This window comes from Gambusia affinis, linkage group LG13, assembly GCF_019740435.1.
Source record: "Gambusia affinis linkage group LG13, SWU_Gaff_1.0, whole genome shotgun sequence".
Lineage (NCBI taxonomy): Eukaryota > Metazoa > Chordata > Actinopteri > Cyprinodontiformes > Poeciliidae > Gambusia > Gambusia affinis.
The window spans coordinates 3279220-3305049 of NC_057880.1; the positions used below are offsets into that span (position 1 = coordinate 3279220).

The following is a 25830-nucleotide window of genomic DNA, read 5'->3' on the forward strand; positions in this document are numbered from 1 at the left end:
CGACAATGAGTATATTCTATACACATATCTCATCTGTCTTCTGAAACTCTGCAGCTTGTGTCCAAACTGAAAGTAATTATTTCTACTAACTTTCATTAAGTACGTCTTATCTGTAACTTTTAAATGTTTTAAATTCAGATCTCTAAAATGATTAACACCCTGTTGTAAAACAATAAAACACTTTAGTCCAGTTGAATAATTGTTTTTGTTCAAGAGATTAGTGTGTCATATTTCTTTAATAAACTTTGACGTACTGTGGTGCAGCTGGGTTTGTTTTCCAAGTGAATGAATGAATAAAATGGAAAAGATGAATACTGAATTGAAATGTCCAAAACTGAAGAGACGCCAGGCAAATGTATCAGTTTACTGATTTATTGACATACAAACAGGCAGCCTACAAATCTTTAATTCCCGCTAATCGTAAAGATGTCTAAAAACAAAAAGCCTGCGCTATAAAATAAAACAGACCTGTGAAAAAAAGTGCACCCTCTTACAATTCATAACATTACCCCAAATCAAAAAAGAAGGAAATATATAGTTCTCTGATTATAGTAAGCAAAAACTGAACTTAAACACAGAAGTAGTGTGTAAAAACTGAGAAACACTTTTTTTTTTAATGTAGAGTTTAAAATGTCTTTATTGCCATCTCACAGTAGAAATCATCCCACAACACGATACAGAGAGGAAACGATAGACAGCATCTTAATCACTAACAGACCTCGGAGATGATCTCTAACTAGGCTGTGGAGGCCTTTGGCCACTCTGCTTCACAACATCCAGAAAGGGTCTAGTTAAAGTTTCTGGCTCACCACAAACTTTAACTAGCAAGCCAGTTAAAGGCTTAAGTGATTGATTAATCAATCAGCCCCTAATCATCCTCCTCCCTTTTGGAGCAGCAGAAAGAGTGGAAGCTGTTCAAACCAATCCAACAGTGGCAATTTAATTTACTCCGGGTTTTTACTACACATCTCACTAATTGTAATGATTTGTTAGTTGCTGAATCATGAAACAGAAATGTGTTGCCCTGCATGACGAATCAAAAAAGATCTGACATCATGAATACCCAACTTTTTCTGCAATTTATGTAAACATGTCTTCATCTCTCCCAGGCAGCATCACCAAGGTGACGAGGAAGGAACTGGTAGACGCTGGGGAACTGGGAACCTGTATCCTGGCTCACTCTGCAACACCAATTAGCTCATCGCTAAAACGATCACATGTCAGGTCCAGATACTGACTAATAGCTTTCATTCCAACTTAAGAGTTCACATCATCCAAGCAGCAGTGACCACTGATAGGATGAGGAACACTGAGAACATCCAACACAGGAAGGAAGTGGGTTTTCCTAGAAGATCCCACTTCACCAAGCATGGAGAAGCATTCGGCTTCTGTGCACCACAAACACTGCATTGCTTTAAATCAAGGCTAAAAAACCCACCTGTTTTAGAGCTGTTTTTGAACCATAAGAAATAAAACATTGACCAACATGTTTGATGTGCAATGATGATTTCAACGATGACATTTGTCAAAATGTAATGGTACAAGTTTTCTCAATTGTTGACTCTATGGTGTTTTTATAACTTTGTACTTTTGTGTTTTTTCTTGTAATCGGCCCTGTTGCTGAAATGTGCTACGCAAATGAACTTGACTGATTGAGTGACAAAGCAAAGCACCAACAGAGACAGAAAACAGCTGACTGAGCCCCTACCAAAGAGTTCCATCACCCAAACCCCTAACGCAGTTATAGTTAGATTGCTCTGTTAAATGTTTTTATATATTATTTAAAAATCTTTAAAGCACATCTATGGATATTATACTTATAGTCATTAGAAAAACTGAAACAAAAACAAATATATAACAATGCAATAACAATAAAAAATGGGGACTGGCTCAGAAATACCCTTAAAAATAGTTTATATATATGTATATATATATACATATATATAAAGTAAATGTTGGCCACATCTACTGAATTTTCATGAAGTGAAAACCTAACTATTTACGTGTTAACACCCGAAATATTTAATAAATGACGTTATCAATCATTTGATCTACATGAAGGCTAACGATGGCTGACTTTCAACTGGCATGGAGGTGGAGCATCTGGACAGAAACTGCCCAGAGCTGCTGCTGAATGGACCAGATCCTGCATTACACTGTAAATATGTTTAACGTGCTCCATATCCATGTTTGTATCAAAACACTTTATATTAATATAGAACGATCCTTTATTGGTCCTTCAGTAGAAACATTGATTTGCATCGACATGAAATCAACAGGCAAATGGAAGAACAATAAATATAAGCAATTATAATAAAATAAAATTAATTACATGACTGAGTCAGAGGTATATACGTCCATAAAACATGTCAACACTTATACTGTTATCTACAGTGTCACCAAAAAGGGAAGTGATACTTTTATGTGATATATGTTTGTAAATGCAATACAAAAAAACTAAATCTTATCAAGAATTTGACTCATTTCTAGTGCATATATTTAAGTTCATTTGAATTAAAACAAGGCTAACTTACAAGTAACTTCGCTCAAAATACATAAGACTGTTTTAAGTTAATAATTCTTAAAGCAGGAGAAATGACTTATGGAACTGGTACTGTTTTCTATCAAGAATTATTAACTTAAAACCAGCTTGTATGTTTTGCTAAAAAGTTACTTTTAAATTAGTTTTGTCTTCTTTCAAGATATTTGAACTATAAATTGGACCAAAAATACTTGCTAAGATTTTGTGTTTTTACAGTGTGAGGGCTGCTGTCAAGTATTTTTCTTAGTATCTGTACTGAAAAGAAAATCTTTGTGACAACCCTAGAACATACAGAGCATTTTAGAATCTCATCACATCCAGATAAAAGTATTGGATTATCTTCTTATAACCTCACGTCATTCTACACCATGTTTAAAGTCAGGTTTAACATCAGCTGGATCTGACAAGTGATAAATACCAAATCAACAACCTTTCAACATATGCAGCTTCATTTCATCTCAACACTCTCTCTGGGTGCAGAACTCCTTCCAGTAGGTGTAGATTTGAAATATAAAAAAAAAAAATTAAAAACCAAAACTTTTTTTATGAGCCATTAGAGGGCATAGCGCTGTATTGTTCTATTTATGTCAGGCAGCGTGGGAGTTAAAACATGTTGCTGATGTGCAGAACAGTAACCGTGGCGACTAACAAATGAGGGTTCAGTCTTTAAAGGGGCAGCACTGTGTGGTTTCCAGGCATATAGTGCCATTTTATAGCACAACTAAGTAACTATGTTACCTTTTCTTGTTATAAAAATGCTGTATCAAATATGACTGAGTTTGCAATTTAACACCTTGAAATCAGCCCTCTGTCTCTTTAAGAAACTCCTGCGCTTTCTGAAACTCCGCCAACAGGAGGTCATTACAAGGCACCTGTATTAACACTTCAACAATGTTTTTACAAGCGTTGTGCAGTTCTACCAGTTGTTTGCTAGTTGCTGCGTCTGAAGGAGCTGCGTCGGAGGGCTGCTCTGTTTCCCTTGGCAACTGGGGGGAGGAGCTGCGCCACGAAGGCGGGGCTAGGTCCATCCAGGCATTTTGCACAGCAGAGTGGTTGCCATGGAAATTAAAAGATTTCTCAAACATGCATGAAAGAATTAAGGCAAAACTCCAGATATGCTTTGATTAGGGAATAACATTATAACATGAGGTAAAGTTGAAAAAAAGTCAATTTTACATAATACTGCCCCTTTAAAGCAATCTTCCCACATATGCAGTGATGTGTTCAGATCTACCACAGAAAACAACCATCATAAAATAGCCTGTACATTAATGGTAACCAACTGCAGCCGCTCTGCTTCAGTCTGTTGCTCTCACCTACAGATGGAGTGAAATGAGAAGTCCTGCTCATGAATACCTGAGGACTCATGAAATAGTTATGGCTAAAATTCTCATATGATTCTGTAAAAAGGCAACACGTTGTGTCAGAATGATCACTTTGATATATTAAAACGTTTGCCTCTAAGTATCCAGAGTGTCCTACATCTTCCAGCTGATCAGCAGTGGAGGCATCTTATGCTGACCAAACAGCTGGGAAACATCTGTAGCTGCCACCAAGACGAAAGGAATACAGAACATGCACCGTTAATCACTGGATGAGAACTTAAAACTTTGTTCCTACTTACTTAAACTCTTACAGTGATATTCAAAAGCACAATGGATTTATAAGGTGTCTTAACAGGAAATATTCTTAAAGCGTGTGCATGAGTAACCGTGAGAGATGTCAGCCACACGTTCAGGAAGAATCCAGACTCCAAGACAGAAGACCAACAACAGGTCAGGTTTTCCCTTCCTGTTCCAGACAGAGTGGTAAACACACCCTGAGGTGTTTTCATTGGTTCCCGGCTGGTCAGACCCTCTGGTCAGTTTGTTCCTTCACTCTCTCCATTTCTTTCACCGACCATCTCACCATCACCATCATCCAGGTAGCTAACCTGCAGTGTGGCTCTCCGTGGTTCTGCTGAGTCTTACTTTTATCAGTCACACATCAGCAGCCGGTAACGCCCTGTTTGTGCTCGATAGCCTTTATAAATGAGATGAGGTGGAAAAACACAGTTTCAGTGTGTATGGGTTGGAACCATCTGCAAGACAAGCAGACACAGATAAAGTAATTCATCCTTATTACAGACTGGACTCGGTCCTCGACGTTCAGATTTCAAAGAAACAGAGACAGACTTACTTGGTATCCTAATCTGGTAGTGATTGAGCACAGTAAGAGCCTCCACAGCCTCCGTCTTACTGTCAAACTCCAGCAACCCAGAGATGGTCTTAGATGAGGCTGAGAGGAAGATGATCAGACACGTCACTTCACACAGGAAAGTCCAGACAATTCATATACAACTAAAAAACAGCACAAGTTTAAAAAACATGCAGCAAAGTTACATAAACCCAATAATATGATCTACTTACGCTTGGCGTCAAACATCTTGAATTTGATGAAGCCAGGCACGTCGTGCTCCCTACACAGCTGCCAAAAAACACATTGTCCAAAATAAATACAAACATGTGACTAGCTACCACCCAGGCAGCTTGTTTAAGCCATGTTGAGCCATGAATCCCTTTAGCTCTCAGTAGTGATGATGTCATTTGTTTATTTACAAATAAGATTGTTTCTAAAAATCCTAATACTGTTGCATCCAGATGTCAATGACAGTAACAGCTGCTGATGTCTGAGCTGGTTCTGTCCTGATGTGGAGATTCTAGATATGAAGTCTGAATATGACAATAATGTTTCTCACTGTAGGACGGTGGCCTCCTCCACTGTAGGAAATGGTTTTCTTATGGTGTGAAAAAGACTTTGCCCCTTCTGGGTTTCCTCTTCTTTTGCATGTTTGTGTTTCAGAACATCAAACCAAAATATATAAAAACTGGCTGAGTCACCTTTAGCAGCTCCAACCAAGTGTTTATGATAACGTGCAGTGAATTTTATCCACCTGTAGAGGAAGTTTGGCCACTCATCTTTGCAGAATTGTTCTTTCAGGCACATTGGAGGGTTTTCCAGTATGATCCTGCCTTTTTAATGTCATGCCACAGCATCTCAATAGGATTCAGGTCAGGTCTTTGGATAGGCCACTCCTACATCTTAATTTTATTTTAATTCAGCCTTTCAGAGATGGACTTGCTGGTGTGTTTTGAATCATGATCCTGCTGCAGAACCCAAGTTGGTTTCAGCTTGAGGTCACCAGTGCATAGCGAGACGTTGTCCTTCAGAATGTTTTGGTCAACAGCAGAATTATATGGTTTCATTTATCACATCAAGTCTTCCAGACCCTGAAGCAGTAAAACAGTATGTTTTACCTTTGCTATGATGTTCTTTTTCTGTAATGTGGATTTATTTTTACTCCACATGTAATGGGACACATGTAATGTGTCCCAGCTATTTGGAAAAGTTGAACTTCCAAATAGTTAAACTTTTTTCTCATCAGTCCATAGAAGGTTTCCCCAAAATTCACATCTTTTGAAATGTTTTCCCCATATGTGAATAACAGCTCTCACCGTGGTTCACTGGAGACTCAAAAGCTTTAGAAATGACTGTGCAATTCTTTCCAGACTGATAGATCTCTGTTATTTTCTTTATTTTTGGTTCCTGCATGATGACTAGCTCTTGAGGGCCATTTGGTGCACTTCAACTTGTCATCCAGGACCTATTGAAGTGACGTCTGTATTGAGAACAGGTGTGACAGTAATCAGGCCTGGCTGTGGCTAGAGCAGTGTTTTTCATGTTTTAGGTGCTTCCTTCTGCCACACACCTGGATTGAATCTTTGGGTGATTAACAGGCTCCTGCAGTACTTGGTGGCTGCAGAAGATGTCATCCAATCATTTGAATCAGCTGTTCTGGTATAGAGGCACATCTAAAACATGCAGGCAGGGGGGCCCTGAGGACTGGAATTGAAAAAGCACTGGGCTAGAGACAGCAAACTCAATCACTTTGCCATGCAGGTTTGGATAATTTTTTTTCCCCTTAATAATAAACACCTTCACATAAAAACTGTATTTTGTGTTTACATTTGTTGTCTTTTCTAATATTTAGATTGGCTTGATGTTCTGAAACACTAAAATGTGACTAAAATGCAAAAAAAAAAAAAAAAAGGACATCAGGAAGGGGCCAAAGATTTTTTTCAAACCACTGTCTCTCCCCATCCCAACCTGTCCACAAGGACACTCAGATAAAGGGTGAATGAGTTTGTTGGCCAGGGCATTTTCTAAGATTTTATGGAGCAGTAAAAAGTTTATATTTACTAAGCTACACTGAGCAAACAAGCTTCTACCAGAGACAGAGGTGGAGGGTTGATGATGCAGGTCTTTCATACTTCCACCAGGCCTGGCCACCTTGAGAACACCGAGTCGATCTATCCGGCAGTAAACACTAATATTCAGTTTAATGCAAGCAATGACCACAGATGGAAAGGTGTCTACCTTAAAAGCAGACCTTAAGGCAAAAAGTCACCATATGTGTGACAGCGGTATGGTACCTTGAGCAGCTGGTCCTGGGATATACAGGGAGGAACGTTGTAATAGTGTAGCACAGCAGACGGAGGCTGGATGATGTTCTTGGAGGCTTGTCCGGCGCTGCTGAAGCGGTTATTCCTGGTCATGGCGAAGTCCTTGTAGCTGCTGCTACCATCCTCTAACTCAAACACCTGGCTGGGAATCACTGCGTGTTGCTTAGAGACACTGCACCCAACAACACAACATCATTCTCATCTCTCCACTTATTACAGGCTGAAACATGCTAATGAACATGAGTGGATTAGAGTTCCTCTCACCAGACATTGAGTCTTTTTCCAAACAGCTTGATACTGTTGAGGTGTGTGATGGCTCGGTCCACTGCATACTCATCTCCCATCTCCACCAGCGCTGTACCTGGAACGCTCTTCATAAACTTCACCTGGAACAACACACACACACACACGCACACACAGATAAACGTCTGTAATATCACAAAAGAAGCAGAAGGGCTGCAGCACATTTCATCAAGTGTCAGGTATAGTAGACTCAGGAAAAGACAAATAACATCTGGACAGTAAAAGTACATTTTATGTAGTGGTAAAAAGACATTATCCTAAAAAAAGTTTCCTGTTTTCCTGAGACACAGCACTGGTGTTCACAAAGATATATTCTAATGAATCTATTTTGTTTCATGAAATTTCTGCTACAAATTTGACAGGTTGGAGAGCTTCTGTCTGTCAAAAATAAAAGAGATTCTTTTCCCAAAGCAAAAATCACAGTAAAACCATTTCTTTATGATTTAAGAACTAATGTGAATTAAAACAAACCTTCAAAAAAATATATATATATATATATATATATATATATATATATATATATATATATATATATATATATATATATATATATATATATATATATATATATATATATATTATAGGAACACATGTATTCTTACCTTCTCTATGTTACCATAAAGACAGAAGAGGTTGAAGATGCGGGTGCAGTTCATCTTGGATGGATGGAGGCCGCTCACCATGGCTACGGAGCTGGGGGCGTGGCCAGAGTAGGACGGGGAAGACTGGGGCAGCGGGTAGGAAACCATGTCTGGGACATCCACTGAGCTGAGCTTGTACCTGCTATTGCTTGTCAGAGGCAGCAGGGGGCAGGCCAGGCCTAAAGTAACAAACAGCATTAGCCACAAAATGAGCCACTGGTTTAGGGTTTTACTAAAACATCACTGTTGTTTAGATGAGCTGGACTGTTTTAATCCTAATAATATATTAACCTGAGGAAAAAAAATCACACATTTGTCTCTTAAATCTAATAATATATAGAACTTGGTAAAAGTATTCACACCCCCTTGAACATTTTCAGATTGAGTCAAGCTGATATTATGTTAATAAATGACTAACATGGTGCCAATGCTGATGTTGATGCAGATATATCGAGCATCACTACTTCAAACATAGTTTTATTAGAAGCAACACTCCTCAACTGATCAGTACGAGGGCATATTAAAACCAGGACAGATAGAAAAAAACAAGAGGGGTAAGTTTCTGCCAAAAAAAAAAAAAGCTAAGAAATTTTGAGATTAGTTTCAGAAAATTTTGGCTTTTGAAAACACATTCAGTGGAATGAGTGTGTTTGAGTAAAAGGTGGAATAAATTTTAGACCTCATCTTGACCGGAAAGTGAAAGGTTCTTTCTCTACTCTGGTCACTGAAGGCAACATGACAAAAGAAAATTTGCAGTTCCACTAAACTTCTGAATTTTATTCCTTTGTGCTGAATGAAAGTTGTTCACTGAAACTGCTTTTGTCCACAAACTGATGTGATGACATCAGTCAGATGGTAAGTGATGATGAGAGTGGGTGTGGAAATCTTACCATAACCATTGTCAGCATAAGATGATGGGTGTTCTCCTAAAATAGCCTGCTTTTGCCTCCCTTTCCCACGTTCTGAAACATACAAGTGAACACATGGATCATTAGAAAGCCAGCACAGCCCTTCCTCATCCATCTGAGACCAATACATCTGCTGCTTTCAACAATTCAAAAACTTGTTTTGTGAAGACTGATTTAATATGGAGCTTTCCTCAACATAGATTAAACCCTGTGTGGCATTACTGCTGGAATTCACTTTTGGAAAATATTCTTCAGCATAAAAATCACTCATCATTTAAATTACAACAGGAAAATAGCTGCGGTTCAAAATGATTTTTATTTTATCATTCCAGCAGGGAGAAGAGGTAAGTCAACAGCTGGTAAACAAGAGACATTGTCTTTATTTTAAATCATCAACTCGAGATGATTTAAAGTGTACCCTTATTTATTCAAACAACATAAACGACAGAAATGCTGTGTGAAAAATGGTCTACTCCAACATTCGGTAGACTGTAAAGCCACTTTGTCTGCAATAATTCAATAATCAACTTTGGACTCATACCTTGCTGTGTAACATGCTAACTGTAGCTGATGAATCTGAGGCCTTGTACACAGGTAGCCAGGCATTTTAAAAACGAATATCTCTGCCGTATAGTTTTACAAATAATACCATGCACATCGGAGCAGATTCAGAAAAGTTTCCATCCACATTAACTTGAACAAATCTGCCCCTAAGCTTTGTTTTAAATATGCTAAACCTATAGGGGGCAGTGCAGCACAAAGGTTAAACCTGTAAGCCAATTAGATTGCTTCAAAACAATCCAAACCTCCCGTTAAAAATTAAACACGGTGTCATAAGGGTTGTTTGTGTGGACAGACATACAAGTTGAAGTACCTTAAAATAGCATATGATAATATAAAGTTCATAAGACACAAGACAATGTCAACTAGGAATCATGTCAAAGCAAAGTATGTAGATATATTGGTGTATTATTTGTTGCAGACTGCAATGCACATTGGCACATTACTAAATCTCTGTTTTCCCATGTACACACGCAAACACAAATACTGAGTTTTTTTATTTTATTATCGTACGCTTCATCTTTACATGACCTCTGCTGACAGTGTTACTCAATGTTGCTAACATCAGTGTCAGTATAATGAAGATGAAAGAGAAACAGCTTGTCTTACCTCGTCTGACCAAGTATGGTTTGGTGTAGTCCCAGCTCTCATTATCATTCTTTATTACATTCAGACGTGTTGGCTGTTGACACAAAAATAAGACATTTTAAGGAACCATGTAATGGTTTTGGTACTGCACCATTTTACACACACACACACACACACACGCACACACACGCACACACACACACACACACACACACACATAGTATGTATGCATATCTATCTATCTATCTATATATATATATATATATATATATATATATATATATATCCCATAGAGCTTCCTCCCATAGAGGAAAAACATGTAATTAACTTTTGAAATCCAAGCCTGGAGTGTACAGTGACAACAGGTAGAAGAGGGGCTCTAGAGACACTGTGAGGCTCCGGCTGTGCCACCCACAGCAGTGAAACAAAGGGAGGAATGAGGAAGACGAGTCAGGGCGTGTGGATATGAAGACATTGTTCTAAGCTAATACAGGCACAGTAATTTTTTTAAAACTCATTCTGCACCTAAAACAGTATTGTGCAGCTAATGCTGCAGCTTTGGCAGTGCGGTGTAAATGTTACAGCTTTAGCTTTCGTTCTAATAATTCCCATTTAGGTTTAGATCACATCTGATGCTTATTAATACCGTGGAAACAGGTATGAATAGGTATGAATGTTTTCAGGCACACCAGAGTTCCCCAGGAAGTACTAGGACAGAGAGGAGACAATCCTCCTTATCATTGTCTGGAAAATCTGGAAAATTATTTATCCAGCAGAGAAAAATGTAAGAACTACAGTAAATAGCATAACGTCAAGTGGAGCCATTAGTGATGAGTCATGATACGACTCATGTATTATTGCTTCTAATGTAAAAGTAGCGTTAAAGACCAATAGATCTGTGAGGAACACATAGAAACCTGAACTGGTCTGCTGATATTACCCATAAGGTGAATGTGCATCAGTAAAGGCGTCAGTGCATGCTCAGTTTTAACTTGAACTTACAGCACTCATGCTCTGTATGTCATTGATCAGAGGATTATTGCTGTATGAGTCAATGTGATTATTATAATCTCTTAATAGCTCATCATGCTGGTGAGTACAAATGCCGGTGGGAGCTTCAACAATCCTAAATCCTGATTATTAGGGGGTTTTATTTTACCTGTGTGATTAAATGTTTTGGTTTGCATCAGATAAATATAAATTCTTTTAATAGATGACACTTTAACACATTATTAATAGTCCTCAAAAATCAAAGATGAAAGGCTTTCTTCTATATTTGAATTCATGAAAAAGTTAATTTTGGATTTAGATATTGCTTTTATATTTTAAAAGTTTGTCTTCTAAAACGTATAAAATTATAATTATGTAAATTATTGAAGATTTATCATACAGATTTTTGTCTCATATTGCCAAGCAGTATTAGTGACAGCAGACTTACAGCAGAAAATCAGATTTCTGAAACTATTTCATGTATTAATGCTAGAAATGTAGATTATGCCTATGGGAATTTGTGACCATTTTTCAAGAAGTGCATTAATGAGATCAGACAGTGATGCCTGAGATGGACTCTCAGTCTTTGCTCTGTTTTATCCTAAAGGTGTTCTCTCAGGTTGAGGTCAGGTCTGTCAAGTTCTTGCAGACCAAACTCACCTGAACGAACAGTGATGATATTCACACACACTCCCTGGTTATGGAATTCTCTCCTGTGTTTTGACACTGTGTCAATTCCAGTATTTATTTTTAACTGTAGCTACAAACTACTTTGCATAAACAGGCTTTTAATTTGATATTATGTTAGATGAGTGCTTCCTCTGTGTTATGTGAAGCACTTTATGATTTTATCTGTGAAAGGTGCGGTGGTTCCATTGGCAGATTATTTCACTTATAACATGAAAAAAATTTCTTTTTATAAGTGAAATAATCCGTCAGTGGAACCAGGGCTTTTTCATTCATATGAAGAAATTACTGACTCTAAACAAGATTCTAAATCTTCCTGAAAAGTTACTTGTAAGTACATTTTGTGCAATTTCAAGTGCACTAAGGTATTTGCACTAGAAACTAGGCCAAAGATTTTGTGTTTTTGCACTAGATGCATTTGATATCCTTTTTTGCACTAGATGCATTTGATATCCTTTTTTGAGGTTAATGAAACAATAAAAATAATTTTAGAATCAGATGCTTTGATTCATAAATAGAGATACTCTTATAATTCTGTTCTTCAAACCTCCACTGGAGAACCTGCAGCAGATCTTCATAGTCTAAATTTTAGACTGTCGAAGAATGCCAACTGATGCAAAAGTCGATGATAATTGTAATCAGCAGGTCAAACCGAGCTGGTATCAGCCAGTAAACTGATACCAGCTCAGTCAGCAAAAGCTGCTGATGTGTTTTCTGTTTCTTACCCTTGCATATTCAATCTTGAGTGTACAGCAGCCAGCATAAATGTCAGCTCCATTTAGTGCTGCTTTGGCCTTCTGGGCACACTGAACTGACTCAAACCTGGAAGAGTCACATTAAGGAACACAAACATGACAACGCTGCCCAATCCCGAGCATCCACTTCACATTTCATCTGTTAGAGCCTCGTGTTTAAGTGCAGCTACTAGAGTCAGAACAGATATCCCCATGCAACAGAGCAGCAGCTAGCAGATCTCTGTGTGGTTTTAAATGGATTATGTATAAGAGAAGGTGAGAGCCAGCGCCGTTTCTAAAAGGGTGCGTTTGAAACGTCAGACAATAGGTGGAGGAGCTGTGACTCACATGGGTGTGGTTTGAGCTAAACCACCAGAAACAGAGATGGCAACATGGGAAAAAAACATTTCCGCCATATTTCTGGATGAGCAGAAGAGATTCTATGGCCCTGCCCACTTAGATGACCAAGGCGTGTAGATGCAGTGACCCTTGAGGAAAAGGATACTCCACCATGGCCTGGATTCCATTTCTCTTAAAGATGACAATCCTCAGCACGCTGCCTATGGGGTTACACACAGTGTAGAGAACATCCTGGACAAAAACACAAAGAAATTCTTCTTTCAGCTCCACATACATTGGTTTAAGAAGAGCATAAATAATCATCACTAAACATTTATAAGTTGTTTTAAAATTTTTAGAGATGCCTGTTTCATTTCTTGTCATGAATACACATCTAAGTTAACATAAAATAATTTAGATCTTAATTTGCCAGGGTAGGAATACTTTTGGGTGGAAATTATGACTATGATCTGCTTTAGACTCCAAAATATACACAACAGACTCCCGTTCTTCTTAATAATACTACTTTAGTTTGTTGAAGTTTGCAGGTATGTGCCTTAAAGTCCCACCACAGAATATAAATCGAATTAAGATCTGGACTTTGACTAGGTCATTGGTCTAGTAGTTCTGTCGTAGAAATGTTGCGATATCTGGGGCCTCAGCTGAAACAAGTCCAATCCGTTAGCCTCTACCACCATGTGAAACACTTGGTATGTGATGTTTACACATCGTATATGTTTTGGTTTGTGGTCTTACATCTCTACCTTGGTCTCATCTGTCCCCAGAAAATTTGTCCAGAAGTCTGCTTGATTGAAATATTCATATTTTCATCATTTGCTCCATGTCTTACCTTTCTCTCTCCTCCCTATTTCCTGTCTATGTCAGTACAATAAAGGCCACCAGAGCTTAAAAATAAGGTTTCCCACTTTTGACTGAGCCATCTGACTGCAGAATGATGGACTTAGTTGAAAAATGTCAATGTAATCATTTCTAATGTCATTGATGATGTCCTGAAGCTGTTTATGAATCTGTTTTTAAAATAACACTGATGCAAAAGCAATGACAATATTAAATGTCTGTTTCATCTTTCACCTATACAGTGAGCTTAAAAATGTTTTAAAAACTGAAATACATACACAATCTTAACATGTGTATGTCTGTACTGTTAAAGGTGACTTGGAGACAGGTCTGAGCTTGTCCATCTGACTCATCACATGGCCGTAGGACCAGCTCCTTTCCCAGACCGAACTATTGTTCATCTCCTCTAACCAGTCAGTTCAACAAACAGTTGTGAGCTCTTTCACCACCCCAGGTGTGACGAGGATCACTACCTTTTCTCTAACCACAAAGCTTTCCTTTCCTATAATGTCTCTTTAACAGATAACACATCATGCCTGACTTGGTCCAACACATATTATGATTTTCCAGAATGCAGATGAAACCCTGTAGATGGTTCTCAATCAGCAGATCTTGTGTCTGACGAACAGAAAGTGCAAAGTTTGTTTTATCATGTTTGTCTGTTTCATATAGTAACATGCAAGTGTTGAACAGCTAAGTAATCTAGACCGGTTCTGCTCTTCCTGTACAAGCCACAGGAAGTGCTACACACAACCGCTGTTCCCTACAACTTAGGCTCTTCTTTATTACTGTGGGAAGCAACAACAACCAACCAGATGTGATCAGAGTGAGTGGTTTTCTCTTGGGGTAATGCAATGTAATGTCAACCAATGAGAAGATTTGCAGTCTTTAGCTTTATCTGCTGAGAAAATATGGAGTGAATTCTTAGCATGTTACTAGGCAGTCAGGGACAACAACCAGCTGAGTCTGACTCACTGGACTGTTTCAATCTTAGTCGGTTCCAAAATTGTGTATATTCACGCTTTGAGCACTGAGGAACATACATAACTCAGACTCTCCAAGCTGGGCTCAAACCGAACCAGAAATTAACAAGTCAGAGTGACTTTGATGTCCGTCTACACACTCTGTACACTGCAGCTTCTCCAGTAGGTATTAAGATAGATTATTTTATAAATAGTAAGTGTGAGAAGCTGTGGCATTGCATGTGGTAGCAGATGATAGATTGTAAAAGTTCAAACCAGTGCCAGAAGAAAACATAAAAACATGTTTATAAAAATAGATAGGTTTGTGCTTAAACCTTTCTAGCGCTTGTTTAGATCATTTAAAGGCACACAGCCTGTTCAATGTAAGCTTTAAAAGGTGCACAGTGTACAAATCTGTTTCATGTAAGAAAAGCATGAGTTTTAAGGAGGAAAAATAAGAAGTAAACAAAGAGACCCAATAAAAATTATGCCAGAAACATTACAAAATGTACTTTTATTTCCTACATGTAGCCTACAGTCTAAAGTCTGAAGATGCATTTTTTTAAAAACTGAATCAGACATGAAAACCTCCGAGACACAGAAAAAAATACAAACACCGGGAACAGAAAGACATTATCCAGGAAGATATTTAGACCAACCAACTCTTAGCCACCGGCTAAACCCAGATGTTTGACTCTAGGGTTCCCAAAGGCCCAGTTAAATACCAGCAAGAGTCAGACATGCACAACTGTATGTGTTTGAAATGAAGGTGTGTGTGTTTACCGTAGTGATGGGGTAGAGAGGGTTCTGGATGGACAGCAGCAGAACCTTGTTGCCGCTGTTTGGGTTGTCAGCGTTTGTTGGTCTGGTGATTCTCTTCGATGTGGAGTAGTTAAAGTAAGCCTGTTGTCCTACATCCGTCAAAACACAAACACATCAGAACAATTGGACTTGAGTCCATTATCTTTAAACTGGTTGGTAATTAGACATGTGAATGGTATATGGACTCAATTTACCAGTAAAAATGCAAAGTTTACTGATTTACTGTGTAGTGTTTTTATGACTGTAATTTTGCGTTTTTTTTAATGTAAGGTGCTTTGAACTGCTGTGTTGCTGAGCTGTGCAATACAAATAAAATTGATTGATTGATTGTATTTACAAAGCATCTTTCCAATCATACAAACCATTCAAAGTGCTTTGCACTACAGACTCATTCACCCATTTTCACTAACACACACAACTATACACCAATATGCTGATCGATAGGCAACTTGAGGTTGAGTGCCTTGCCCAGAGGCACATTGATATGTAGCAGGAGGAATCAAATCTACAACCTTGTGATTGCAAACCTCAATCATCACCATCATCCAGCATTAATCAAGTTGATGGCCCCTCTGACAGAAGTTGAAAACTAACAATTGGCCAAAGCTGGCTTGTGGTCCTGAACATGTACTAAGTCATTAATCCTCATTCAGATTATTCAGATTTCTAACTGGATTAGACTATTTCTCTCCACAAATATGCAAACCATTTAGTGTTGGTCTTAAATCTCCCTTTTACAACTCAAATTAAAGAATTGCAAAAGACTTAAGGACAACTGTGCGCTTCATAGAAGCCGGAGTTCTCCAAAAATACTCTAGCAGAGGAATGAAAGTACCTGCGATGTACACCGGCTCCTTGGCTCCACACGACACACAGCGATCAGCACTCTCCACTGCAGAGAACTCCACCAAGGCCTGACGCTTGAAGGGCATCATCATCACATAGCTGGAGAGAAAAAGAAAGAAATATCTGGATAGGAAATGACAAACTCACAATTCGCTCTCAGATCTTTTCAATTTTATGACATTTTTCTGGATTCTGCAGGAAAAAGTCAACAGCAACATATGCAAACATCTCAGAACAAATGACTTTGTATTAGTGACCAAAGCATTTGATTGTGCAACAGCTGGCAACAAAAAGGAACTGGTCCCTCAGTGTGTGTTCTGTTTAGCATGCCATGTTTCTCAATGGTTAGAGCACTGCTTTCATGTTTACCTACTTGATTATTAATGTGTTTAATTGTCTAATTTTGATCTGCAACAAAGTTAGACACTCATGGTGTCAATAATTTGCTATAGTTAAATCAACACTAGGAGGTCTGTGATTTTGGGTTTGAGTTCTCACTTCTTTCCAAAATTATAATTCAGACATGTTTAAGATTCTCCAAGAATAATCTTTATAATCTTTTATAATAATCAAGCTACAATAATTTACATCACTAAATAAAGTTTGGCTAACCCCGTAGGGATTTCCTGGCATTTGAATCCTTTAGCGAAAGCCATTCAGCAGGAGGGAAGAATTTACAAAAGATTCAGAATAATCTCATTGGTCAAAGACATCAATGTGGAATTGAAAAGTAAAAGTGGTTCTCTCTTTGACCGTGTGCTTTGTATTGCACTAAGAGTTTTCTGTATTTCACCATTAATTTAAATCTAATGATATGATTAAGATGAGACTGACATGAATGTCAGCAGAATCTTTCAGACGATGTAGAGTCAACAGCAGAAATGTGCATACTTGTTGGTGTCAATGCCTGTCACAATAAGCAATAAATCAATTAATGGCATGAATTGAAATGAATTGAAATGAGCTCAATAATTTCCATTTACATGATTTATCAGTTTTCTCTTTTCTCTCTCTTACCAAAAACGGGATGACAAGAGTCTTCAGTCTGGTGCTTTAATCTCAACTAGTCCTTTGTTTGGCTGACAATTTGCGTTTTTTATTTATTTTCGAGATTGAAAATGTCTTCCAGATCCAGTGATAAATGTTTGATAGAATTGAAGTTTATTTATCTTTGAGAATCTGTTCTTGCATCATGATCATTGTTATGTCATTACCATTATATCACTTGAAAATGTCCTCGAAACATTACTGCAGTAACTTCTGAGACAGCAAAACCTGCTGTCAGGCCTAGAAACACTAAAATTAGAGTTTATCTTATCTTTAAACAATGACCATCAAGATACCAGAAATAAAGACTTGAAATATTTCCTTTTATGTATCTCTCTACAATATGAGTTTTCACTTTCTCATGAGTAGCAAAAATTATAGAATTTTTATTCATAATATTTACAGATTTTTTTTAGCTATCCTTATAGAAGAACAATAATCGATTCAAACCAATCATAAAGGCAAATTCCAAGTCAAGCACATGCATAGCAAGTTGATGCTAGTTATCAAACAAAGCAACTCAATACTGAACTTTAACAGTCAAGTTCTGGGCATCATTCATATTGGTTAAAAAGTTTTCTGTCTGAGGACAATCCAACAACAAGATGAACACACAACATGGAAGTGATGCAGAGTGAAGATTAGTTCAGTCCAGAGCAAAGTTTCACAACTAGACAGCTGAGAATCAATAACAGGAAACACATGATCTGCTAGGGTCATCACAGTCATGGAAGGATAATTTTATAAAAGTGATTTTTATAAAGTTATGTAAAACCATTGTGTGCTAGAGGCTTTCAGCATTCAGAAACTTGACAGGATTTGAGAAGATAGAGCAGGTACAAAACATCAAAAACTGGATTGAATTTAAAGGTGTTACTTTGTTATATCTCTTATTTATTGGTTACTATAATCATGTTTTTTTAAGGAGATGGGCATTCTGTTTTAAGCAATTAGACTTATTCAAGTCATTTTTTTTCTGTGTAGAGCTGGTGTTGGACTTTTAACTTCATCGATTGTTATTTTAATACCTAAGCAGGGATATAGAAGCAATAGCTGAAATTGAACTATTTGGCTGTTATTTTTCTGATAATCAGGTGGTGCCCCAACAAGGTAAATTTGATCTAAATACACAACATGGAAGTGATGCATGTTGTTTTGTTAATAGTTTTGTTATTAACAAAACTATTGATAGTTTTGTTAATAATTGCCCTGTGTAATTATTTATAATTATTCATAGCCAAACCAGAGCCTATTGCTGCACAAGACGGTAAGCAATGATACTGCAACAGTGTATTTTACTAATGTCATGGAGCTATGCTGTCAACTCTACGATCAACATCAGTGTGGAAATCTTATTTTTCATACCAACATCTTTGCATCCTTTAATGATGTGGCGTTTTCTTAATGCTCAGATTTTAAAAACAGTAAACCCTTTCTCCTCCTTCTACATGATGCAATGTTTCTAAACTCTCTGGATTCTTCTTGTGCTTTGTGGTTATTTCATGTTTAAAATTAGTGCTTGGCTCTATGAACCAGATTTTAGCATGAATGTCAAACCGCTGTTAGAGCGCACAGACAGGTTCATGCTGTGGCATGTCTCCCCTAGAAGTTGCTCAAAATGTATGTTTTAACGTAGCTGTTAAGCTATACAAGCCTAAAATATCATCTCAATGCTAAACATGTAGCAGCAGAGCAGACGTCTCCAACACTAATGTCAGAGTCCACTGTCCACATTCCAAAAGACGTTCCATGAATAACCAGGAGTTACTGAAACACTGGGAAGCTGAATCCATAGAATAACACGTTGCACAAATCTGATGGCTGAAGAATCTGAAGAACAGATTAAAAACAATACATATCTGAGCTCATATGTTTATTTATTCAATTTAGCTGCAAAAGGGTGTTTTGAATTGAAAAGGTTGCTTGCTTTGTCCATAAATGGTTTTTGACTAAAATGCGATTAATTTCAATAAATTAACTCAATTAGCAATTTAAGCAAGAACTACTAATAAACAAATAAACTTAAAAATAGACTGCAAGAAAACAATAAATAACACAACAATGTTTTTTTAATTAAAAAAAACACTAAAACTCCTACAGTTCATGAAGACACTTCCACACAGAGCATGATTGTATAAAACTAATTTACTACAAAATGATAAAAAGGAGACAAAGTAAAGAGAAAGAAGGTCATCAGTGTAAATGGGCCAGTCGGCTCTCCCTTTTGCCAAATCCAACTAATGTCCCCTTTATCCAGCGGCTCTACTTCAGCAGCTCCACAACACAATTAGTGAATCCACCCGTTCATGAGAGACTGACGAGTTTGGCTAATGATTTTTGGTTGTCAGCTGATGCTGCAACTTCTTTCAATTTAAAGAACCTTTAACCTTTAATACATAAGATGGAAAAGACTGATTAAAAAGACACATCACCTCTGCCTTTGAAGTAATTAATTATAATGGTCATTATATTACAAGTGAGGAAAAACTTGTTTTGAAAGCTGTTAATTACAATTCTCAAAGAGAAACTGGCACCAGGTAGTGTTAAAGATGTGAGGTGTTTTAGTGTTCAGCTGAAAGTGGGGGAGTGGCTGAGTCAGTCTGTGAAGTTATGCAACACCTGGAGTAGACCAAGATGTCCAGCTGGCACAGACCATAACAAAACTGAGCATTTGAGTAAATCTCAGATATTAGTATTGATATTAATGACTGTAGCTGTCTTTAGGAGGGGGGGAGGTTCTCCATTTCCTAATAGAACTGACTGGTCAGTATTTTCAAATTAACTCCAGTTGCAAAGCCTTCACTGAGTTGGTTCTGAGAAGCTGCCCAGCTGAGGTTGCCATGGTGATGTGTCAGAAATTGATTTATTTATTCATGGAGACAACCTGTAAATGTCAAGGTAACAAGTAAAAATATTGTAATCTTATTTCTTATTACATACTTCCCATGCCTTATTAGACATAAATAAAAATGTGCATAAAAACATCTGGACGATTAGATTTCTGAACCTGTCAGAAGGTTTGTAGCTGTGAAGCCAACATGAAATATAACTGTTGTGATGTACAGAATCATTAATGAGCTTTTTCTCTCTCCGGCACACACGCACACATGTTTATCTTGCTGTCTTTGTGGGGATTTTCCACTGACTTCCATTCATTTCTACAGCCTGATCCAAGCACCTTAGTCCTAAACCTAACCCCTAACCCAAAAAACAACATTTCTCCTTGTCGGGATCAAATGCTGGTCACCACAAGGAGCAGTGAGTCCCCACAACGTAATATAGAACACAGAAACAGTGGATGCGTTCTCACCATATTGGTCCGAATTTCTTCAGGGCGTCGATTAGGTCTGCTTCCACCACGGCCTCACAGAGACCCCGGACATGAACCACCGGACTAGGAGAGATGAGATGGGAGTCTTCACCATTATCCTGCAACACAGTAAAGGTAGTTCATATTATGCTGTACTTCAGCTTAGCATCTTTAGTATCCATTTTCTGACTTTATTGCCAAAAAATAATATGGTCAGTAAGACAAATAAAACACCCTGCGAAAGTTCAATTTTCACTTTCTTGTAAATAATATGTAGTCTGATAGAGATCTTCAAAGCTCTATCAGCTTTGGAAATTACAGAAGTTTTTGACTATTGTGCTGTACAAAACAGCTCAAGATCACTCTGAGTAGATAAAGTGTCTGTAAATAATTAAGTATTTCCTCAAATTCTCAAACTAGGTCTATGCTTTGACTGGGCCATTCTTCAAGACTAATAAACACAAAATGAAATATTAGCAGAACAAATTATACAGTGATATAGACCTGAGGAGGAAAAAGAGCCGTAGAAAAGGGCGGGGTGGCGTGGGCGGGTGTCAGAGCCTAAGATGATGTCTAGACCTGAGCAATATCTTTCAGAACAGAAGAATAAACCCAACATGTGCTTAGACCTAGCTTTAAACTAGACAAAGTGATGAGAGACCAAAGGGCTCCAACCAAACTAAGACCAAGGTCTCGAGACCTAACTCTGAATATAGGCAAACTAGAGTTCACTTTTCTGGTCTGCATAAGAATTTGACCGCACATTCATACCTCCCCAAATGAACAAGACTTTCTAGGAAAACAAACTATAGTTTGATTAAAGTGGACTAAGAACGGTTGGTGTGAATGCATCCTTAAACAAAACTCCAACCTTACAATGAGCTGACCAGGCTCACTGAGATTCTAGATAATGTCCAGGGACTGGACCAAGAGAAAGGTTCAACAGCTGGAACAGCTGCATGGCTATTTGGGAAGAGCCGTGAGTTAACTTATGCATAGGTCACTTCCAACGGGATTCTGTGGTTGGCTGCACATAAGGATTTCCCCAGGCTCCCACTTCAGCCTAATGGACGAACTCAGTATGTCCATACTACTCTAAAAGTTCTCCGGGTTACACTTCGAAGGTACTATTCTGTATTTTGTTTCTTTATCCAACAAAACAGGAGGAATTGTTTCTGCAAGTCTCTGTTAGAGGCAGAGCTCCAAAGGCAATTATTATCTGTTCAGCTATGAGTTTTAGTGCAGGTGTGAGTTTTAGCAGTGCAATGAATTCTGGAAGATACGGTCCAATTGTTTCGTATAAATAGATGGATGTCCAACACCCCCCTGAGTGGGGGACAGCTTCTCCGGTGTAGCCATGGTCTTCTTGGTTGCTCTTCTGATTAATGCTCTCCTTACTCAGACTGTTAGTCCAGGTGGATGTCCATGTCTTGATAAGCCTTCAGGTGCTTCATCCTGTCTCTATGTCCAGATGATGGATTGACTCTGGGAAATGTTCAAAGTTTGGGATGTTGTTGTAGAACCTAATCCCACTTTAAACTATCAGACTATCAGACTAAAGCAAACAACAACTTCTACGAAGAGCTGAGCAGCATCTAAAGCCATCAATGAAAATCTCTGGAAAACTCGACCAAATCTCTCTCTGTTACCCTGCAAACAGTTTATCTAGTGCTCGCTAAGTGAACACACCACACTGAATGTCCTCTGTGCAGTTCTTGGGAGATGCACGTGGCTCCTCTCCTTGTCCTTCATGAGGAAAAGCAGACCACAGTCTGTTGCTTCTCACCTCTACCCACTCACCCACTGTTCAGCAGCAACCTGTGGGCAGAGGAGCGATGAGAAGGTGGTCAAAGATGACTGAATTTAATCCGTAGAAAGAAACTTTGAAGAGGCCTCACCATAACAATTTTTATGCCAGAACGGAATGCTTGACAAGATATATACATGGGAAAACATCTTCCCCAACAACATGGTGAAGTCTATTATTCTTAGTGGATAATCCTCTGAGTGGTCCTTCGATCCAAACTTGGCACTGATTCACTCATTACTGGGTTTTCAAAAAAGGGTTGCATTGGAAGTTGTTAGGCCTCAGTAGTTTTAATGAGGCCTAGGTTTGAGAACTCAGTCAGGCTGAGGTTTGAGACCATAGGTCAGAGTGAGAACAGCTAAAACCACTAAACTGCACATGTTTAAAAAGGCACTGAAGAGGATTTCCTGTATGTATTTACAAGAACTATGTCACCTAGTTCTTGGTGTATTAGTCTCATCACTAGATAATCTTGATCGAACTAACTCACAAGTATTGTCTCTTTACAAAAAAAAAGTTTTTTTGATTCAATCACTTACACCTTCCAATTGAATCTTGTCATCAATCAGTGCAATAAAAAGTTTAGAGAAGAACTGAACACCAAAGATTTCGAACTTGTTTTAGAAAGTCACACACCTCTCTAAGTCCCGCAGTTGACTATACAGGTCAGAGGTCAAATACTAGGCATGAAATCAAATGAATTGTCTGAAGACCTATAATCTCTATCTCTGCAGCAATCCACTAATCAGGCCTGGATAGATGAGTGGTCGAATGAAAGCAACTCCTTTATAAAAGGCTCATGGCACCCCGACTGGAGTTTATCAAAAAGTACCTGAAGGACTCTCAGACCAGGAGAAACAAGATTCTCTGGTCTGATTAGACTGCCCAGACTTGAATCCAGCTGAACATCTCTGGAAAGATCAGAAAATGACTGGCAGACGTTTCCATCCAACCTGACGGAGCTGGAGCAAAACTGCAGAGAAGAACGGACCAAGCTGCCTAAAGATGGATGAGCTCAGCTGATAGCATCATGTTCAAAACGACTGGTGGCTGGAATTGGTGCCAAAGGTGGACCAATACAGTAGTACTAGGAAAAGCTGTGAATAGTTATGTAAAAGTGATTTCTTGGTTTTATTTTTTAAGAAATTTGAAAAAATCTCTAATCTCAAAATCTTTTTCCATATTGTCATAATGGAATTTATAGAATTTTGATATTGTGTTATTGTAACACAATAAGATGTTGAAAAAGTGAAGCTGTGAATACTTTCCAGATGAACTGTTTAGCTGATTCTGAAAAGCCTTCAGGAGGAACTATTCACTGCAACTGGAGGTGAATCCTGATAGTCGGATTGTATGGACAGCAGTAAGTCTGGAAGAACTACAGTTAAATATACTGTTATCTGTTTGTGAATTTAATGTCGATCAACTTAATGTTACAATAAAATGACAGAAACTAAAGTCTACAGCTATGTATGATCTAATACTGTCTCCTGAAGAGTACAGTTATTATCTGGTAATAACAGTCCCGTTGCAGGTTAAGTGGTTAAAACATTTATTTACTTTTGCAAATTCAAATTCCATTACATCATTCAAATAACAGTTATGTAATATGCACAAGAGCAATAATCTCTGATAATCTGATAATCAATATATTTTTAAAAGTAATCTTTTTGACTCTTGTCTTTACTGTGGAGATATAAATTTGTTTTTTCTTCAGACACACACAGCTCCATATGATCAAAACAAACAAACTTGAGCCAGTCGGAGTGTTAGAGGATTAAGTCATCCTGTGGTTAATGACACATACAGCATCACTCTGCTCTCCTGCTGCTTCACTTGTCTTGACTTTATAAGGTATGAAAATTTCATTATTTTAATTTTAGTGACATGCCTCCTCTTTTTCACGGCTAACAGTGTGCATGGTACACTAACAGGGCATAATTTTGTGCTTAATGATGGAAATATGATCTATATTGTTACTCAGTGTTTTTGGTAAATTGGTTCAGAGGAACTTTTCAGCAGCTTTATAACCAAATCCAGACCAGAGCTTGGTTTCTCTCCTTCTTCCTACAGCTTCCTTCTCCAGTGAAGGCCAGGCAGCCTGCCAGGTATCTCCTCTTTTGGGCTCTACCGCGGAGCCTAGGCGCCTGGATGCTGACTCCATCAACCTGCGGGATGATGCAGTCAGACCCCCTCCATGAAGCAACCAGCGACCGGCAGCTTGGAGAGAGTGCTGAGCGGAGCTCTCTGACACATACACAACAGCAGCAAACCAGAGGCCACGCGCACGCGCACGCCAGTCTCTGCGGTGCTGCTCGGTTCCGTCAGCTTAGGTAATAGCATCCCTGCTCTCCTTACCTTTCGTCCTGAACCGAACTGCCTGCCGCTCCATCGGGCCCGACTGTCCGTTTCTGCCTCCCCGTTACCGGGCAGCGACCCGCTGTCCGAGTCCTCCCCCTCCTCCAGCTCATCCTCCGCTCTGTCCTCCTTCTCCTCCAGCGGCGGCTCCTCCATTTTCAGCCGCTTGGCAGCTCTTCCGTACTCCCCTTCTTCGCGCTGACCGCCTGCTTCCACCGTCGACATGTTCGCGACTTGCGGTAGAGCTGTCAGGGAGCGGGGAGGAGAGGCTCTAATGTCCGTCGCTCCTACACGTCCATTCCCGTAGTTATCCCTGTATCCACTGCGAGCAGCCTCCCGGCCTGCTCGTGTCCGTGTACCTGTCCTGCGTTGCGTCACCGGTCCAGGCTCCAGTCTGATTCACAGAGGATCTGCGACGCCACAGATTTCTGAGTGTGGAGGTGTGAGGGGTCCGCCACATCCCGCCCCGCGCGCTTCTTATTATTGGAGAGTGTTTTCAGCGCACTGGAAACACGGCACGTGATTGGTCGATGACAAGGCGTCAGCGTCTCCGAGTCCTGCAGCGGGGGACTAGAGACAGGGATGACGGGCAAAGATTCAGAGGCGGACTGGAAATAGCAGAGGAAAAAATCAAAGGCATGACACTTGTGCTGTTGTGACAAACAGTTCGCTAAATCATTACAAGGAAGTGATCCATTTAACTACATTGCTCTAAACATAGAATCATTTAACGTATGTAAGGATATGCTGGTGGATCAGTATTAACCTAAACCTACCTTCATAGGAGAAGCGGCATTTAGCATCTATGCACCACAAATCTGGAACAAACTTCCAGAAAACTGTAAAACAGCTGAAACACTGACTTCCTTAAAATCTAAGCTAAAAACCCACTTGTTTAGAGTTGTATTTGAAACGTAATCAATTACAAATTTATTGACGGAATCTGACTTAATGTTGTGTTTTGATTGTTGATTCTACGTTGCATTGTGTTTTTGTGTTTGTTTTGATGTAAAGCACTTTGAAAT

At 38.7% G+C, this 25830-nt stretch overlaps 1 protein-coding gene across 1 annotated transcript; it reads right to left on the minus strand.

Annotated features, from left to right (window-relative positions):
* Positions 1–389: 389 nt before the first annotated feature.
* Positions 390–25617, minus strand: LOC122842607 (heterogeneous nuclear ribonucleoprotein L-like). Its single transcript, XM_044136637.1, has 14 exons — positions 24806–25617; positions 20641–20759; positions 16273–16382; positions 15399–15526; positions 12962–13047; positions 12448–12544; positions 10067–10139; positions 8879–8950; positions 7950–8167; positions 7309–7430; positions 7015–7216; positions 4951–5008; positions 4721–4819; positions 390–4622 (listed from the first exon to the last, which is right to left on the minus strand). The coding sequence occupies exons 1-14, from the start codon at positions 25028–25030 to the stop codon at positions 4567–4569; spliced, it is 1665 nt and encodes a 554-aa protein (XP_043992572.1). The 5' UTR covers positions 25031–25617; the 3' UTR covers positions 390–4566.
* Between the last annotated feature and the right edge of the window lie 213 nt (positions 25618–25830).